The sequence below is a fragment of the Papaver somniferum genome, chromosome 10 (genome assembly GCF_003573695.1).
Source record: "Papaver somniferum cultivar HN1 chromosome 10, ASM357369v1, whole genome shotgun sequence".
In the NCBI taxonomy this organism is placed as follows: domain Eukaryota; kingdom Viridiplantae; phylum Streptophyta; class Magnoliopsida; order Ranunculales; family Papaveraceae; genus Papaver; species Papaver somniferum.
In genome coordinates, this window is record NC_039367.1 from 160,048,418 (window position 1) to 160,069,369 (window position 20,952).

General features: G+C 36.7%; 1 protein-coding gene across 1 annotated transcript; it reads left to right on the forward strand.

Annotated features, from left to right (window-relative positions):
* Window positions 1–8,909: 8,909 nt before the first annotated feature.
* Window positions 8,910–11,198, forward strand: LOC113317415. Its single transcript, XM_026565532.1, has 4 exons — window positions 8,910–9,021; window positions 9,704–9,774; window positions 10,057–10,801; window positions 10,885–11,198. Exons 2-3 carry the CDS (start codon window positions 9,734–9,736, stop codon window positions 10,715–10,717), a joined length of 702 nt encoding a protein of 233 aa, XP_026421317.1. The 5' UTR covers window positions 8,910–9,021; window positions 9,704–9,733; the 3' UTR covers window positions 10,718–10,801; window positions 10,885–11,198.
* Window positions 11,199–20,952: the final 9,754 nt, after the last annotated feature.

A 20,952-nucleotide genomic window follows, 5' to 3' on the forward strand; every position in this document is an offset into this window, starting at 1 on the left:
TAGAAGATGGAGGTTACATTAAGAAAAACAACCATCGAATTTAACTGGGTGCATCAAAAAGGGCTACCTCTTGCAAAGTGTCATGTAATCTTTTGTTTCTTTTTGTTTTGTATCAAAAGTGTTGTAAAAAAAAAAAAAAAAAAAAAAAAACGATGTATATATTCAGAAAAAATATCAGAAAAATACCAAAAAAATCAAGTATTTATCAATTCCATCATCTCTTGTTCCAAAAATAAAAAGAGATTTGTCAATGTAAATAAGAGTCATGTAAAGAGTTATTTTTGTTGTTTTGTTGTAATAAGCAAGGAGGGTGTATGCCATTGATGTACAACGCGAGTAATTGTGAAATACCTCCAACTCATTCACAATTCTCGTAAAGTCCGGACAGCTCGCTAGATTTCGACCTCAGTTCTTAGCCTGAGAAACTATCTCTTGGTGATTAGTAGTCATGACTTCAGATCTTTCTTTACACATGTGTAGATACACTTTACACTCTTATCACATGTCCTTATTTGTTATCAGTGCTAGGATTGTGCCTTGATAGCTAGATTGACATCTCCATTTTTGCTGTGAGCTTTAACTGTTTTGCACATGTCACGTTTGATGGAATCTGAGCTTATATTTTGTCCTTAGGTTTTGTAGGCACACCTCTGGTAAACCTTCACGAGACTTCAACTCGTCCACTAGGGCCACTTAGTGGTTTAAAAGGCTTAGTGCATACGCTAAATGCATTCGAGAGACCAGCGACAGTGGTATAGTTAGGATTTCCTTAGTTTTGTTTTACTTGAGGACAAGTAAAATTCAGGTTTGGGGGTATTTGATGAGTGCCAAATATTGTATATATTTATCCCTTTTTGTTGGCATTTTAACTCATCTTTTATGCATTAATTCTACATTTTATCCCATATTCTGTATTTTCATTGTTTTCAAGAATAAATATTTTTATTAATTAATTTTGCATTTTTAGGTAGTAAATAAAGTTCGGATGAGTCGCGGAGCGAAAAGAGCAGAAAAGTAGTGAAAAGCCGGGAGAAATTACGCAAGGAAGCCGCGAAGAATGGTGCGCACAACCTCATTTTCTACACACAAAAGCGCCTCCGTTCTCAGCCATCAGATCATTTCTCAGAAGCATCCGACGGTCGCTCCTTCATAGAGCATCAAAATCTGAAGTCTCTGCCGAGCACCACAGCGCTGAAATTCCAAGCCTTCAGATTAGATGGTAGTTGAATCCAACGGTCGCTCCCTTGCTGTGCATCAAAGTTTGATATCTCCGGCTAACACTACAACACCTAACTCCATCTGGCATCGTTGATTTTGTTGTATCATATAATCTGACGGTCGCTACAAGCTTCACTCCGCATCACCGTCTGATTCACCTACCAGCTTCGCATCTCGCGGCCCATCTCACGAAACATCGAACTCGATGAACCTGCCTAACACCCTAGCGACCGAACCCATCCACCTAACCAAACACCCTTCTCTCCCAAACCATCGAACCCTTTCTTCTCCACCAACCCCCTCTGCAGAGCCATCACCCTGCAACTGCCGCACCACCATCATCACCACCAACTCCACTGCCACCACCACTCCTCCACCATCATCACCCCATCACCCAACAACCAATACCATCTACTCCCATCTCCCTAGTCCATCTAATTTCTCAATTTTTGCACGTTCTCTTTCAGAAACCCTAGGCGTGCAAAATTGGTAAATTAGGTCGAGCTAGAGTGAAATTGAAGGCATGGAGTGATACAGGAGAGTCAGAGAAAGGATGGGTCGACGTCAATTTGACGATTAGGTGAGCTAATTTCACTGTTGGAATTTGGGGATTTTTCTATAAACCCTAATTTTATAATTTTGAGAAATTTGGGTCTGTGACTATAAATAGCCTTATGTGTGTGTTGTAATAACTATGTTGGGATTAGCCTACATCCAGGACTCTCATGTCCTGTTAAATGTTAAATTTTAATTTGCAAATTCAGCTTCAGTTCACATGATTAATTTCAGTTCAGTTGTTAATTTCATTTTATGTTAATGCCCATGTTCTGTTAATGCTGTTGTCTCTTGTTAATTTGTATGCTCCTGTTATGTTATGTTATGTTATGTTGTCTCCTGTTAGCTCAGTTCAGTGTGTGATTGTAAGTGCTTAAATGTCATAGGGCTGATAATATCTACTTGAATGAATGCATCTGTGATCAGTTGTGCTGTAAGAAGACAACTGATTCTAGGGGTGAAAGAATGATGGTAGCTAAGAATTCAGTGTGATACATGTTCAGTTAGTTCTGTTAAATGGAGTAAACCTTGCTGCATAGTGTTAATTGAGTAGTGGGAAGAAACTAGTGCTCACTAGTGACAATGAGCAAGCTAGCTCTCTTCCCACTCTAAAAGAGTGCCTTAGTTTAGCTCCATGTTAGTTTAACCATATCCCCTGCCTTAGGCTGATTTCCTTTGTGTCATTTTACTTTGCTTTTGTTTTGTTTTTGCTGTTTAGTTTATTTTCACTGCCCTGCTACATTGCTTTCCCCTACTGCACTTGGCTTGCTGCAATTCTGTTGCTGCTGCCTTCCTTAGCCTTGCTGTGCAGTCTTGCCAGGTTGCTGCTGCTTTTCTCCCCTTGCAGCTGCTGCTGCCTTCCTGCAGTTCCTGCTGCATCACTAGTTGCTGCTGCTGCTTTCCTTCTCCTGCAGCTGCTGCACTGCCTCCCCTCTTGCTTCTGTTGCTGCTAGGCCTGCTACCTGGTGCTGCTTCCTTTCTCCTGCAGCTGCCCTTCTGTTGTGCAGTCCTGTTAGCTCCTGCTGCCTGCCAAAGCCAGCTGAGCCCAATCTGGTTCACTGTCAAAGCCCAAAGCTCAACTCAAACTGAAGCCCTATTCAGCCAACCTGTGGGCTTAACCAAAGCCCATTTGTTTAAAACCAAAAGCCCAAGGTCTAGTTCACTGAGGCCCATTTCACTAAGGCTCAAAGCCCAGTTTAGGTTAAGGTTAAGACCCAATCCAATTCAGGCTTAATCAAAAGCCTAAGTTTAAGGCCTAAGCCCATTTGCACTCCAAAGACCAAACTGAGCCCAAGCTCAGTTCCTTTTATTGAGAACAAACCCAATAGTACATTAAGCCCAACACTTCCAAAGGGCTTCTAAGCCCAAAGCAAATTTAGGAACCCAATTGGCTAAGACACATTTCCGAAACACACCCGATCTCTGTGGATCGACCCGTACTTGCACGAGCTACAACCGACGACCGTGCACTTGCGGTATTACTGTAGGCCCGTTTTTATTGCGCTCATTTTTTACACACCTTTCCGGACCTCCCAAGTTTTTGGCGCCGCTGCCGGGGATTGGTGCTGTGTTTTATCTGTGTTTTTCTTAGCTATTTTGTATTTCATTTCATAGCATTTGCATCTGCATCTGCTTCATTTCATTTGCTGTTGGACCTGCTGATTCTGAACCTGTTTTTCCTCTGCTGGGACGCCACCAAGGAAAAGAACCAAAACCCAACTGGGTTTTTGCAACAATATCAGAGCAGCTGGGCTGTGCTACAAAGGTAAGCCTAAACCCATTCATTGAGAGAACCCAACCTGTGGGCTTCCAAATTTCTTTAATTGTGGGCTTGTAATAATTAACCCAATTTTTTGGGCTTTTTATTTTTCTATTTTGGGTTTGTAATAATTTATTTGTGGGCTTGTTTGTTTAATTTGTGGGCTTGTATTTATTTTGTGTGGGCTTGTTTAAATTCTTTCATTGGACTTGTATTTTGGACTCTGGGTTTAAACCCAGCTGAGCTTGTAACCGATTGTGGACTTGAAAAGTGGACCGCGAAACCAAAGTTTTAAAACAAACGTCGGGCCTTAACCAACTGGGCCAAATTGAACTTTCAAAATTAAAACTTGGATTTTCGTAGGCCGCAGCCTTCATTCCATTCCATTAGAGGCTTGCACAGTGGGCGTGCTCCCATTTCAAAAACCAAATTTTATTTTCTTAAAAAAAAAAAAAAAAAAAAAAAAACCAAATTTCTACTTTGCTCCCTATTTTTAAAACCAAATTTTCTTGTAGATAATGTGTTAGTTAAATTTCCTTTTGTATATATTTTTGCTAATCCAATATAAGCTAAGTTGAAAATGTTGGATTCTAGCCGGTGAATAATGGAGTTCGGTTCGTGTTTTCGACGAATCGGGTATTCTCTCTCCTTTTACTCTACTTAGCATGTTCCTCTTCATATGTTGCATTATAATTTTGTTATCTTTTGAAACATTGAGGACAATGTTTAGTTTAGGTTTGGGGGTATGGAATGGATACCATGATAATATGCTATAATTGAAAACGAACTCCTTCTTCTTTTGAAAAAATCGAAAAAATTCAAAAAAATTAAAAAATAAAAAATTGAAAAAAACATAAAAATGGAGCTCATTTACCTTGAAATGTTGACTCTTGTGCAAATATGTAATTATTAGGAGTCTTAGTCTAGATATTTAGGCACCCTGATTCTAGCACAATTCACATAGTGATAAGAAATTTGCACGCGCACGATCTACAAATACATGTATGGCCTCGATCTTCAAGGTGTTTGATAGGAAGTTACGATTGCCAATCACTTTAGAATACTGAACGAAACTGGACTAGCTTGTTCTTTGGTTGGTTGGGATAGAAGATGGAGGTTACATTAAGAAAGACAACCATCGAATTTAACTGGGTGCATCAAAAAGGGCTACCTCTTGCAAAGTGTCATGTAATTTTTATTTCTTGTTGTTTATGTATCAAAAGTGTTCTGTTCTCTATCAAAAAAAAAAAAAAAAAAAAAAAAAAAAAAAAAAAAAAAAAAACGATGTATATATTCAGAAAAAAAAATATCAGAAAAATACCAAAAAAATCAAGTATTTATCAATTCCATCATCTCTTGTTCCAAAAATAAAAAGAGATTTGTCAATGTAAATGAGAGTCATGTAAATAATCATCTTTTGTTGTTTCTTTTGTAATAAGCAAGGAGGGTGTATGCCATTGATGTACAACGCGAGAAATTGTGAAATACCTCCAACTCATTCACAATTCTCGCAAAGTCCGGACAGCTAGCTAGATTTCGACCTCAGTTCTTAGCCTGAGAAACTATCTCTTGGTGATTAGTAGTCATGACTTCAGATCTTTCTTTACACATGTGTAGATACACTTTACACTCTTATCACATGTCCTTATTTGTTATCAGTGCTAGGATTGTGCCTTGATAGCTAGATTGACATCTCCATTTTGCTGTGAGCTTCTACTGTCTTGCACATGTCACATTTGATGGAATCTGAGCTTATATTTTGACCTAGAACTTTGTAGGTACGTTCTAAGCAAACCTTCACGAGACTTCAACTCGTCCACTAGGGACACTTAGTGGTTTAAAAGGCTTAGTGCATACGCTAAATGCATTCGAGAGACCAGCGACAATGGTATAGTTAGGATTTCCTTAGTTTTGTTTTACTTGAGGACAAGTAAAATTCAGGTTTGGGGGTATTTGATGAGTGCCAAATATTGTATATATTTATCCCTTTTTGTTGGCATTTTAACTCATCTTTTGTGCATGAATTCTACATTTTATCCCATATTCTGTATTTTCATTGTTTTCAAGAATAAATATTTTTATTAATTAATTTTGCATTTTTAGGTAGTAAATAAAGTTCGGATGAGTCGCGGAGCGAAAAGAGCAGAAAAGTAGTGAAAAGCCGGGAGAAATTACGCAAGGAAGCCGCGAAGAATGGTGCGCACAACCTCATTTTCTACACACAAAAGCGCCTCCGTCCTCAGCCATCAGATCATTTCTCAGAAGCATCCGACGGTCGCTCCTTGCTGATCATCAAAATCTGATGTCTCTGCCAAGCACCACAGCGCTGAAATTCCAAGCCTTCAGATTAGATGGTAGTTGAATCCAACGGTCGCTCCCTTGCTGTTCATCAAAGTTTGATATCTCCGCCTAACACTACAGTACCTAACTCCATCAAGTACCGTTCATTTTGTTGTATCATATAATCCAACGGTCGCTCATCGCTTACCTCTGCATCACCGTCCGATCTACCTACCATCTCCGCATCTCGCAGCTCAGAGTCACAGAACATCAAGACTCGATGCATTCGCCTTACACCCTAGTATCCGAGCCCATCCACCTAACCCAAACACACCCCCTACCCCAAACACAGTCGAACCCTTTCTTCTCCACTACCCCCTCTGCAGAGCCACCTCCACTGCCACCACCATCATCACCACCAACTCCACTGCCACCACCACACCTCCACCATCATCACCCTATCACTCAAAGTAACCAATACCATCTGCTCCCATCTCCCTAGTCCACCTAATTTCTCAACTTTTGCACATTCTCTTTCAGAAACCCTAGGCGTGCAAAATTGATAAATTGGGTTGAGCTAGAGTGAAATTGAAGGCGTGGAGAGGTAGAGAAGGACAAGTAGAGTAATGGGTCACGTTCAATTTGATTTAGCAACATCAAATTAGGTAAGAATTCAGAAACCCTAGCTCTGTCAGTTTGGGTGAAAAATTGGGTAAAACCCTAATGATGTATCTGTGACTATAAATAGATTATGTGTATGTTGTAATAGTCATGTTGGGATTAGCCTGCATCCAGAACTGCTAAAGTTCTGTTAATTCTCAAAGTTCTGTTAACTGTCAATTTTCATGTTACAGCTCAATTTCAGTAGTTTCACTTTTCAATTTCATGTCTTGTTTATTTTCAATTCTGCTCATTGTTTATGTTCACTGTTATGTTCATGTTCTTGTGTATGCTAATGTCTATATGATTCATCATGTTTGTTAAGTTCTGCTTCACCACTAGGGTGAGAAGTCAACTGCACTTTGTTGGTTAGCCATTTGGGTTAGACCTTGCTGAGCTTGAAACAGTTTAGGCTAGTTGGATTCTTGAAAGATCACCTGATTTGTGATTAGTGGTGCTGTAAGAAGACCACTAATGCTAGGGGTCAGTGGTGGTTCTAAAGAATTCATTAGCTACATTAGTGAACCACTGCCTAGCTAGTCTGTGATTGGTTGTGCCTTAAACAGACAGCCAATACTAGGGGTTAGCTAAGGTTGGTTAACTAGATTTTTGACAAGAACTTAACCTAGGTGAACTGGCTAGGTAAAGGATACTCTCATTCATCCCCTGCACTTCCCCTCCACATTTTCTTTCCTATGTTTACTTCATTTCAGTTTCTTCACCACACCCTGCCCTTGGCCTTAGGCCTTGGTTCATTCTTGTGATTGTTTTCTGTTGCTTTTGCCTGCTACTTGTACATTCTGTTACTTGTGCTGCATCACTATCTGCCCTGCTGCCACTTCCACTGCTGCCAAGCTGCTGCTGCTCTTGTTGCTGCCAAGGTTGCTGTCAGGCTGCTGCTTTCCTTCTCCTGCAGCTGTTGCTACCTGGTGTTGCCACTTCACTTCTATTGCTGCAACTCTCTTGCTCCTGCTGCTGTGTGCCTCTGCCTAGGTTACTGCTGCTGCTGCTGTTGCAGTCTTGCCAGGTTGCTGCTGCTTTTCTCCCCTTGCAGCTGCTGCTGCCTTCCTGCAGTTCCTGCTGCATCACTAGTTGCTGCTGCTGCTTTCCTTCTCCTGCAGCTGCTGCACTGCCTCCCCTCTTTCTTCTGTTGCTGCTAGGCCTGCTACCTGGTGCTGCTTTCCTTTCTCCTGCAGCTGCCCTTCTGTTGTGCAGTCCTGTTAGCTCCTGCTGCCTGCCAAAGCCAGCTGAGCCCAATCTGGTTCACTGTCAAAGCCCAAAGCTCAACTCAAACTGAAGCCCTATTCAGCCAACCTGTGGGCTTAACCAAAGCCCATTTGTTTAAAACCAAAAGCCCAAGGTCTAGTTTACTGAGGCCCATTTCACTAAGGCTCAAAGCCCAGTTTAGGTTAAGGTTAAGACCCAATCCAATTTAGGCTTAATCAAAAGCCTAAGTTTAAGGCCCAAAGCCCATTTAAAGACCAAACTAACTGAGTCCAAGATTCAGTTCATTTCACAGGCCCAAGACCTAAAGTATTTCATTGCCAAAAACCAAACCCATTAAGCCCAACACTTCCAAAGGGCATTCATACCCATTAGTACTCAAGCCCAACAGTTTCCGAAGGGCTTCTAATCCCAAAGCAAACTTAGGAACCCAATTAGCTAAAACACATTTCCGAAACACACCCGATCTCTGTGGATCGACCCGTACTTGCACGAGCTACAACCGACAACCGTGCACTTGCGGTATTACTGTAGGCCCGTTTCCATCGCATCAAATTTAGACACACTTCCGGGTCCAACACATGTAGAATTCTTCGTGATACACGAGGATTGGGCTATGAAGGAATAAACTCTCCTAGTATTTGCAAAGAGGTAAAATTTGTCAAAGCTAAAGAATCTTCTCAACCAAAACCTTCCATGGCTGACATAAGTAAAGTATCTCTACCAACCACGGATGGCGAAAAGAGGAAATCCTGGAAAGCTCCAAAAGTAAAGTATCTGATGTTCCAAACTGGTGAAAAACTGAGTCTCATAATATCAGTTCCTTCAATATTCCCCCAAGAAGTTTCATAATTATATTGGGGAGAAAAAGAAATATGTTGCTCCAAAAGCTGCTCAGAAATGGGTACCAAAGAAGACCAATAAAGAAACAAGTACTATTATGAAGGATCTCCCAGACAAGAGTTCAACAAGGGATAACATCTTAAAAAGGTATGGAGCAGTTATTGAAAGTTTCAAGGAAGTTGTTAAATTCCTAGATTCCATGTTTTATCTTGTTTTTCAAATATATCTATGGCTGAGAAACCCTGGTACCCCACATATAAATACCTAGCATAATACACCAAACCCTACCTCGTTCTACACGATTCTTTTTTCATTATTCTTTCATCCATTTTCTTTATTCTCTAGGCTGCAGAAGAGGAGGCGATTCTCCATTTTCATCTCCTCTTTAACCTTTCCGTTACTTTTTCAGTTTTTACTACTTCACCACCATCATTTGTAGGTGTTGATTTTAGTCGATAATCAAATGGATTCTTCAGCTCCAGGTAAGGAACAAAAGCTTATTGATTGATCTTTATGCACTCTTATTAATGATTTGTTGATAGATTATGATTGATTTAGGTACTGTTAATTAGGGTTTAGTTTGATATTGATTTTTTTTGATTGATTAAGATTTAGATATTGTTAACTAGGGTTTAGTTTGAATTTAATTTTCTTTTATTGATTTTTTACTGATTTGTTGATTGATTACAGTTGATTTAGGTACTGTCAATTGGGGTTTTGTTGGATTTTGATTGGTTTTTTTATTTCTTTTTGATTTGACTGTTAATTGGGGTTTGGATTAGTTTGATTTTGATTTAGCTACTGTTAATTGAGGCACTCTTATTAGTGGGGTTTAGTTTGATTTCGATTTATTTTGTATAATTTTGTGTTTTGATTAATTATTATCTCTTATGGGTGAATTTTTCTCTATTTTTTTTTGAAGAAGGAGAACATCAATAAAAAGATGATTTTGCTCTGTATGGTATATATAATCATTTGATTTTTCACATGCATGTGACTGTGAATATCTAAATGGCCTCATTTTTTACTTTGGGTGTGTGTTAATTTAGTTTGTCTTTCACTAGGGACAATATTTCTTATGGATCATTTCTTGTTGTGTTGTCTGATTATGATTTTTTGCCAATTTAATGGGGAACTAACAGTGATGTCTTATGTTTCCTTCAGTTGCTATTTTGGATTCAGTTGTGACTATGGATGTGGATCAATCAACTCCAGCATCAACCCCTGCTATTGTGGTATGTATTTCTTATGTATCATTTTCTTTTTTCTTAACTTTTTGTTTAGAAATTATTTGCATGTACTGCTTCACGCCCTTGTATATGAAACTGGACACACTTGATAAGATTGTAAATTCTGATCAAACCTTTAATACTCTTGTCTGTTTTATTTGATCTGAACCCCAATCTGCCGATACCTGTTGTTACTATTATATTTTTATCTTAGTACTTGTATAATGAACTTGGAAATGTATTTGTTGTTAGTGGATTGATGAATTTTTTTGTTGAACTTTGATGCAGGCTTCTGATGCTAGCGAACTGCCTCCTCCTACAACCACAAATGTCGCACAACAGAATGTTGACGCAACTGCTGCTGATGACTGACAATTATATGAAGTACTGGGGGTCATATGAGGCTATGAACCCTTTCCTTTTTATTGTTGTACTGCTTGATCCTCGCCAAAAGGAAGTTGGATTGAATTTCAGGCTTGAGATCTTGTGCAAGGATGATTTGGAAAGGGTTGCTGAGTTGAGGGACTGTGTGAAGAAGGACTTGGAGAGACTTTTCAACGAGTACAATCTACGTTATTTAGTTGATAATGAAGCAACCAGTATTGCACAAGACACTGAAATGGTTGAGGCAGGTGTGGATTCGTTGGACATCATGGAGGCTCTGTTGAAAGGGAGGCTAGAGAAACGCAGAATGGAAAGTGTTAGTATCGAAGGAAGGTCTGAGGTGGAAAGGTACTTAGCTGATGTATGCGAGAATGCTACCCCCAGTTTGACTTGTTGGGTTGGTGGAAGAACAATGCTTCCAAGTATACAGTTTTGTCCTATATCGCAAGGGACATTCTTGCTATCCCCGTCTCTTCGGTTGCTTCTGAATCAGCTTTTAGTACAGGGAAGCGTGTCCTTGACCCATTTCGGAGCTCTTTATCTCCTAGGACAGTTCAGGCCCTGATTCTAACACAGAACTGGTTGCGCACACCTCTGAATATTGATGTATCAAGCTTTGCAGTTGATAATGCTGAAGAGATTGAGACAGGTATTTCTATCTTTTTTGTGTTTGTGTTAATTATAACTTTTTGTTTTGATTTTGAATCTAATTAGAGTTTACTTTTCTTGTAGATATCCTAGGCCCCGTGACTGCAGAAGATTGATAGAGGGAGCTAATGACAACTAATGGTATTTGATGAATGGTATGTTTCTGATGTTATGTAATTGCCTGAAGTATGGACAATCATTCGACTTCATACTTGTGTATTTTTCCTCTTGTTGTTTGTTGCAGGTGCTACTTGGAAGAAACTATGGAATAATCTATCCTATTGGAGTTTCACTTACACATTAGCTGAAGAATACCTGGAGTTTGCATATTAGTTGAAGAATAAAACCTTAGTGATATCGTTCGTTCATTCTTTATTCATTCATTCTTTATTCTTACAGAAGTATCAAAACAGTTGATTGGTTTTATTTTTGTCTTGCTATCAATTTGCTTGAGATTACAGTTCGGTTAAGAGATTTTTCAGTAGATTATTGAATTTATTATTATTATTAGCAAATTTCTTTTTAGTTTTTACTGTTACAGAAAGTAAAGTCTTCAGTTTTCACATATTAAGTATGTTTGTATCATTGACATACTGCTTAAACAGGTCAGGGAACAAGTATTCCAGTGTAAAACTGAAACTGGGAATGGTCGGGTCGGGCTGGGTTTTCGGTTTACCCGATCCAACTCTGCCCGATTTATATTAAATCGGTAAACCGCTACCGAACCGTACTGAATCGAGTCTGGATCGGGCGGTTCACAACCGAACCGATCTACAAATTTACCATTAGTTAGTGCAGCTGGGAAAAAACCCGACCTGTATGGTTCTATGATCGGTAGAGATGAAAACCGATCCGAACCGACCGTTGTGCACTCCTAATAAGTCCTATCCCTTGAACCAAAGTTCTCGAACTTTATTGATCAAGAGAACCGGAAGTATGGAAAGTGCCAAGTCCGCGAACTCAGTTCGCAAACTGCCGAAGTTCTCAAATCCGAGAATTTCTGCTGGAGTTGACAAACTACTTACGTGAGCCAATTCCGCGAACCCAGTCCTTGAACCGGCGAAGTTCTCAAACCCGAGAATTTCTGTTGGAGTTTGTAAACTCTGTCCGGTAACTTAAGTCCGCGAACCCAATCTGCGAACTTAAGAAGGTTATATATCTAAATATGATTTCTGAACTTAAACTTATAAAGACTAAGGAATGCTTTTGCAAACCGTGGATATAAAGTTCATGAACCGATTCAAGTGAATCAAATCATCTTTGCTTCAATTGTGTCTTGTGTAGTACATGAGATTTCCTTACAATTGAACAACTCTCTAACTAGTTCGTCTGAAGTCAATTGAACTAGTTATGGTTAAGAAGAATATGGTTAGATACCACGTGTAAGAGTCTTAATTACCTAACTTGATTTGTGATTGAAAATTCTTAAATATAACAGGTTAGAAGCAATTATCAAATCCATGGATCTTCGTTTTTATTGTCAAAGAAACTTTTTCATACACTTTTGGTAACCATTCTTGGTGTAAGTCCTTAATGAAAAGTTTATTCTTCCTTCTAAGCATATCAAGTCTTGTTTATACAAGTTTGTATCTTAGAAGAGATGATCACAATACTTGATCTTCATGATTACATATTGTGTATTGTTACCATGAGATAGTTCTATTTTTGTTTAGTAACACGATCTCATGAGAAACTTCAATGATTGGTTCTTAAATCAAATCTCCTTGTAGGGTTTATAAAATCCAATAAATCCTTATCTCTGGAATAAGGTCGCTCTTGTTGTTCTTTCGGGAATGACATCGAATGGGGGAGAGTTTTTTTGAACTTATGCTTAATGGTCATATCTTGAGGAGTGTGCGGCTGTGAAATTTTAAAGGGGTTATCTTGTACTTTTAAGAGAATACCTCTTCTTCGTCAATAAAATAAATACAAAGGGAGTATGTCTAATTTACAAATTAGAATGAGATAAACTTATCTTTTTGAAATAAAAGGAATATACATTATGATCTGAATTTGCTATCGCAAACATTTTGCAGAGACATATCATGAAATACACTAAATTGTCTGCTCATTTCTTTTTCTTCATTTTTACGAATATCAAGATATATTCATTTGTTCTTTATGTTTCTTTGACACGGTGATCTTTAAGTTTGGGCTACAAATTCACACGACCGAACACGATATGTTCTCTGTTTAGGTTAATTTTATATACTGTTTAGGTTAATCTTATATATTAATATATAAATATTTTTTTTCAACTACATTTATGATTTTCTTATTAAGCTTGCTTGCAGAATCATTATGGATTGCTAGAGTGTTTTTTTTTCTCTTATTTCGAGTGGACTTGTAAAAAGGAATGCAAATTGTGGCATAAGTCCGGTGCAAGTGGTTAAGCGCATCCTATGTGTAATTACACGTGACAGGCATCTGACATCAGGACCCCTACGTCATTCGATACACCAAAGAGCAAATCATCATATTATATCTGCTTGGGAACCTCAGTGGGCCTCTCAAATACCTGTCTCGTAAAGGCCGTCAGTAGAATGACGGGGTCCATGAGACAACAAATCTTTATTCTTTTCTTATTTAGGAGTATTCTATAGTGACCTCATCAAATGGCTGCGGCACGTGAGGACAAACCTTTCTTAATAAACCAGGTGCCTTTAGTAATAATGAATGAGTTTTGAAAATGATTTTTCTTTTTTTGTACTAGGTAATGATATGCACTTGTGGATCGGAACAAAAATGGAAAGTGGGTCCTACAGATACTTTCAGTTAGCCGCATTTATAAATCTGTTTGTTTCTGATGAGTTTTCCGATTTTGTACGGAAATCGTGTATTTGCCGCCGGCTATGCCTATTTAGTGTCCAAAACGTAGGGATGGTTATTTGCCCCTCTCAAACCCATTTCCCTGGGTATCCGTCTCGTTTGGGTGGGGTTTTAACCGCACAAAGGTGATGGGGTTGGGTATGGGTAATACCTGAAACCTAAGTTACGGGATGGGGCGGGGATGAGATTCAACGTCCCCGTCCCATACCCGTCCCGTTGCTTCCATATTATAAGGATTTCGACTTTTATGCAAGAATTTGTATCGAATTTTATACTTCTACCACTTAGTCGAATTTTCTTACATTTATTATATTCTTGATCGTTCTTGTATATTCATCACTTTCGTTTCTTTGTTGTGATCAGACACATTCTTCGATCGTTCTTGTATCGAAAGGACAAAATAGAAAAACTAAGAAGTCATTTATTGATTTTTTTTTTCACCTTAAGATGAATTTGTATCGAATTTTATACTTCTACCACTTAGTCGAGCTTTCTTACATTTATTATATTCTTGATCGTTCTTGTATATTCATCACTTTCGTTTCTTTTTTGTGATCAGACACATTCTTTGATCGTTCTTGTATCGAAAGGACAAAGTAGAAAAACTATGAAGTCATTTAAAGATTTTTTTGTTCACCTTAAGATGAATTTGTATCGAATTTTATACTTCTACCACTTAGTCGAGCTTTCTTACATTTATTATATTCTTGATTGTTTTTGTATATTCATCGCTTTCGTTTCTTTGTTGTGATCAGACACATTCTTTGATCGTTCTTGTATCGAAAGGACAAAGTAGAAAAACTAAGAAGTCATTGAAAGATTTTTTTGTTCACCTTAAGATGAATTTCTGAATTTAAGATTTTAGAATGCATTATTATTTTTGTTTCCTAAGCATTAACATGTGATGGTATGTTCATGTATATTGTTGACAACGATTTCCTCCGGCGTGACGTAGGTCTCTACAACTCGATACAAGATCCATGGCTACCGGTTCTAATTAATCGTGATTATGATGTTATGTGCTTATTACTCCTTGGTATGGGAACATCAAGATTTGAAGAAGTTATCCAAATGGTTGGAAAGAGTTTCAAAAACCATCCCTCAGAAAACATATGTTTTCTATTTATATGTACTCAATACTTTTAATGTGTGATAGATCTTTTGTATTAGGGACTCTCATTAAATGTATTTTTTACTATTCTTTGTTGATGATGTATGAATTTGTGTCACTTGTTGACATTTTATTAATATCATTTCTCTAGGGGCTCTGTTTAGCCCCTTGTTCCTTCAAAAAATAATAATATTGCTAGTACAATTTCCATAAAGCACACAAGTACTTCTCAAAGCGTTCCTCGTCAATTGATTTGACCGAATTGCAGCATCTTCCGTTCTTGTCTGGATGTTTCCTATTTACTCTCTCTGTCCTAAAATTTCTGTCCTCTATTCTATTTTCGTCTGTCCTAAAATACTGTCCCGTTTCTGTTTAGTCATATTTTTTAGTCAAACTCTCAAATACATACTCCATATACTCCTTTTAATTTAGTAATAATATATCATTTAATACGGGTAGTTTTGTACACTTCTCCGGTCTCCTTAATATCTTGACTTAGTCAAACCGGACTAATAATTTAGGACGAAGGGAGTAATAAGTAACGAGAGAATACAACAAAACACATCGTAGTAGCGTATCCAGATGGTTTTATGCATGCAAAGAATTTGAAATCGGTTCATTCTCTACACCACTTCCAAAGACAATTAAACAACTTTCTTCTGGAATACTGTTTCTATTTTGTACCCGAGTTGCCGTAGCGGGAGAGAATCTAGGGTTCATCACTTGTACTGCGTGTGTTACAATAACCAACACTGATTTTGGTAAAGCCATGTTTGTGCTCCTTTAGCTAGTGCTTGAGATCTTCATTCCCTAAATAAACTGATTTGCAAAAAGGAAAAAAAAAAAGAGAGATATGCCGCAATTAACTGGAAATGTTTCGGATTGGTGAATGCTTAGGAAACCTGATTGCATGAATGTATCAGACAGATTTATGTGTCTTTTCTACCAATAAAATATGAGATATTTAATGTTTGATACCCAATAAATGTCCAATACATAGTTTTGGTATCCAATATTTGAAATATTAAGGGTTGGTACCCAAATCAACAGTTGACTGTTAAAAATCATGTTTGACCATACTATTTTTATTTTCCATTTTTAAAGGGTCGGTGCCCAGCTTGTTTACCAACTAAATCCTATTCCATATTAAATTAAAATTTATAGAAACTAAATATAATAGTTATTAATTTTTTAATAAAAGAAAAAAAAGTTATTTTCCTAGTTTATCCCTACCAAAAACAATTTTGTTTTGACTCTTCTTATGTTTCTCGGTAACATCTTGTCATATTTTTCTGTCAATATTACTCCACTATCACCACTGGGATTACAAAAATCAAAATGAACTCTCGATTGAATTCCATTCGAAATAGTAGTTGTTATGAACGGAAGATATGAGTTTCGAAGAAAAAGTGAACTCGGGTGAGTTCTTAATTAACAGTTGAAATCATTCACTCTTTTTTCGTCTGTAGCTGTAATTTTACTTACCCATTTGTAATTGGGTCTTGTGCTTGATTGTTGTTGTTTATTGAAGGATTGAAGATCCATTTGAGGTTGATGCAAAATGGGTTGGATTTAGATTTGTTTATCTCAAATTCTCTGGCATATGTATGGGAAGAAAAGTTGGGTTTCAAAATTTGCGAAAGAAGTTTGTGAACATGAAAAATACAGATTTGGTTTTTTGTGAACGTCTAGAGAAGTAAATTATCTGTTATGTGATTAGAAGTGGGTAGAAATCAAATTTCTTGGTTCAAAGTTGCTCCCAGCTTGTACAGAATCAGGAGCTTCTAGACTCTACCCATGAATTTGCCATTAGAAATTGGTTTCTACTGGTTTTTGGAGAATCAAATTAGTTGATACATAACTAGTCTGATACGAAGGTCCTACTAGTCTACACAAAATTGACTTCATTGACGGAGGGGTATTCATTCATAACTAAACTACATTTTGATGCAAATATTTTGGTATCTAATTCACTCATGTATAGTGGTTGATCTTGTCCGACAGTCAATCTTGACCTTGCTAGACATTTCATTCAAAAAACAAAATGATGTGAGGTAACAAAATGTTGTGAGATGAATTTATTTTCGGTAGCAATGGCGACCACAGACTTGCAGGTTTAAAAAGAGGAACTTGAAAATGGTGTACAGAGGTATACTCATTCTTCAAATTAATGAAATTAGTGGTTATGAGTTGCACATTTAGAAAAAGATGGTGGCGGTGGGAGATTAGCAACTTTGCGGGTGGTTTCGTCGGCAGCTGAGGAGGTTAGGGAGATTGTCAATGTTGGGGAGATGGTCGATGTTTTGTTTAGAGAATTACCTGGGGTTAGTCAAATGAGATTTCAAATGACTTTCAGAGAGTTTTCAAATCTATTGTTAGTCCATTGAGACTTTTAGTGAGTCTCCTAATGTGTCTTGTTATTGGTTAGAGACTTTTTTTAAGTCATTTAAACTCTCTGAAACTCCATGTTATTGGATTAGGATTTCATAAGAGTCACTCCAACATCCTTGTTATTCGAATGAGAATTGAAAGTCATTGATTTATTGTTTCAGAGATTTGGAAAGACTTTTTTAAGAAAATAGGCATGGCAGAAATCTCTCATCAACAGGTGATATTTCTGGAGACTTGAAAACTTGGGGAATATTTGTTTTTGAGAGTAGGAAGCAAAAAAAAAATTGGTGTTTTTTTTTATTTGTTTGAGTTGATGAACAAGTAACGGGCCATTTGCGGAGTAAACTTGCGGCGAGATTGCATAAAAAATAAAATGAATGTGGGATGAGTGAAGTAAAAAAAATGAAAACATAGGCATAAGGCAACAAGGAGATTTATTTTGACAATAAACAACTATTTTGCTAGGTATTCATGGTACTTTTATTTAGATTATGAAGTGCATAATAAAGTAACTGGTAGATGTTTTGAAGTTTTGATCGGATATTATTCATTTTTTTTGTCTCTACAAATCACATAAACTCTTTGTGAATATCAATATTTTGTCTCTACAAGTCACAAAGACTCTAATATACTATCAGAGAATCACTAGAAATCTCTATATTTTTGGAGAATCTCCAGGAGCCACTCAAATAAAAAATCTATGAAAGTATATATAAATCTCAATTGACTGCCTCCCTGTTAGAATCTATGACTTATCAAGAAGGGCAATCATGGAAAAATAATAATAACTTATAATAAATAAAGTGAAAATTTCTGTGGAACCCAAATTCGGTGTCTCTCTCTTCTAGAAACGTGTTATTAAGATTGTATATATGTATAGCCCATAACAGACGATCTGCCGTTAAGATTGGCAGTTTTAGATTAGATCCATAATCCCACATTTTCAAATGGACTTACTTAGCCTTAATCAGTTATTTATTATTTAGAAAATTATTATTATTAAAAAATCGTTGATTTGGATTATGGTCAATTAATGGGCGTTTTAGTGGGCGTTCTTTATGGGAAGTTTCTTCTTTAAACCATCTTCCCCTTCATCTAGCATATCAAAACAAACAATTATTTCTCTTTTTAGAAGTTACAGGAGGTTCCTTATCCCCATCCTTGAAAACGACCAGTGATAGCAATTACAGGAGGTTCTTCATCACCGTCCTTTCTTACTCACTATTCTCATTGTCACCATCTACACAAGTCTTTTCGTCATCATTTATATCCTCTTAGTTGAGGAGATCAACATGCCGAGGATTTAAATCAGCTGCCAGTGTTTTTGGGTTTTGACTTTTTTTTACCAGCAAAAAAATCACGGGAGCATCATATTAAGGAAAACTCTATTTCTTCATTTACGCCATCTGTGCCATCTGTAATCGTAAAGGATTTGGGCTGGTCAAGGTGTGTTGGAAGTTAGAGTGTAGGTTTCACGCATCAATCATTACGTCTGTTAACCTATATATTCCTTCATTTCGTTTTTATATGATTGCTAGAATATCTTCATGCAAAGAGGATACTTTTAAAACGAATCAATCAAGCTGTTAATTTTCACAGACAAAGCTTTTTATGATTGTGCTGACATCTTTTAATTTAAATTTTTTACCAGGTCGTGGAGGGAGTGTTGGAGCTATTATTCACTTCGAAGGGGATTCATTATCTAAGCATGTGACGAAAAATAGTAGTATCGAAATAGTACTTTGAAGGGGATTCATATCTATTATGCTTTTAGTATTAAAGGAATTATAGTATCTCCAATGGTGATCACCAAAGCTGAAATGGCAACAATATCCAGTGACGATAGAAATATCGGAATGAACAGCTCTTGCATACCGTCTTGTATACGCATTAGAAAGTTGTGGACAAGAGTTTGAATTCCAGATGCATCATACTTTTCTACAAAAACATGTGTTCTCAAGAAAATAAGTAGTATCCACTAAACTTTGTATGTTGTGATAACTGTAATTTTCGGGAGTGATAATTGCAATTTGCTAAATAATTATAATTTTTGAATACTGAATAGTGATAATTGCAAATTTCTAAACATTATACGGTGATAATTGGTATTTTCTCATCGATGGATTAGTGATAACTGCAAATTTCTAAAAATTATGTTGTGATAGTTGTAATTTTCTGAACATATAAAAGTGAACATTGGAGAAACTTATCCGGATCAACCCATATGGCTAGAAAAGAATCTCAAACCCAAATATTTAGTCTGTTAAAGAAAATAAAAATAAAATAAAAATATTTAGCCTGTTATTTGGAAATGGCATATTTCAGCTCGTTTTCCTAATATGCCATGGCATAAAAATATTTAGTCTGAAAACTCTTTTCTCTCTTTTGCTTAGAGGTGCTTAGAGGTGATAGTGATATTTGGAAATGGCATAAAAATAAAATAAAAATATTTAGTCTGTTATATGGAATTAGTAGTGGGACCCACGGAATATACTGCTTCACAGGAACGTGGAAATGGTTTCAACGGCCTTGTACCTTCACAAGGGCACACTAGAAATTAAGCATATCACCTCCCTGAATTCACGTTTTCTTTCTTTTCTACTAGATTCTTTCTGAAAACCACCATCAGGTCTCCACAGAAGAGAAATGTTTTCTCAAAACCACTATCACCTCTAAGCAAAAGAGAGAAAAGAGTTTTCAGTCGAGAAAGGAGATTATAGATATTATTTTCAATGTGAGCTGTATTTCGGCTTTCTTCTTCTTTTTCTTCTTCAGAAATTCTAATTCAAAGCTGGAAACAAGTTTAAGCATAGACTCTTAAATCATCATCATCATCTTCCAGCGGTGAGCACTATAAACTCCGAAACCCATTTTTATTCATTAATCCCTCTGTCCTAAAATTTCTGTCCTCTATTCTATTTTCGTCTATCCTAAAATACTTTCCAGCTTCTATTTATAATCATATTTTTTAGTCAAACTCTCAGATATGTCCTTCAAAGTTTTACAATTATAAAATTATTTTAAATATCACCAATCTATTATTTTAAATACTTTCCAGCTTCTATTTATAATCATATTTTTTAGTCAAACTCTCAGATATGTCCTTCAAAGTTTTACAATTATAAAATTATTTTAAATATCACCAATCTAAATATTAAATGATATCTTCCTAACAGGAAACAAATCTACTAAATCAATCCATAAAGATTTTTTTTTTATCTTCTATTTAAATATTTCTATAAATTTCATAATTATCAATATATTTTTCTTACATGCTCCATATGCTTCTTTTAATTTTAGTAATAATATATCATTTAATAGGGGTATTTTTGTATATTTTTCTGATCTCCTTAATATCTTGACTTAGTCAAAGCGGACTAATAATTTAGGACGGAGGGAATAATTTATTACTGATTCTATAGAAATAGGGATTTCCATTCTTCATTTCATGAATTTGTTTGTTCTGTTGGTGGTTTTTTTTCAGAGTTGTTATACCTAAGTAAACAAAGGATTGTTGCATACGATTTTACAATCAACTTTGTTGATTTGTCTGTCAATGTTGGTCTCGATGTGATTTTGAGCGTATCGGATTACAAACTACTGTGTCAATCAACGACTCAATGAGTCACTCAAGGAATCGTTGAGCTCAATTTTTTACTTTGACCCTACTTTGAGTAAATCGTAGGACAATGAAGATATATTATTCCTATATTTATTAGTGCCTGAATATTAGTTGTTTTTTATTTCCTGTTGTTGCTTATTTCAGTACTTTAGAATTGTTAGTACTCTTAAATTTGACACCTTATTTGTCTGGGCCTATA

What these genes read in the sequence shown, in the direction of transcription:
- LOC113317415 (XM_026565532.1), top strand. Translation starts at nt 9,734, where the DNA reads ATGTGGATCAATCAACTCCAGCATCAACCCCTGCTATTGTG. An exon ending in CATCAACCCCTGCTATTGTG is followed by an intron (nt 9,775 to 10,056) that starts GTATGTATTTCT and finishes ACTTTGATGCAG; the next exon opens with GCTTCTGATGCTAGCGAACT.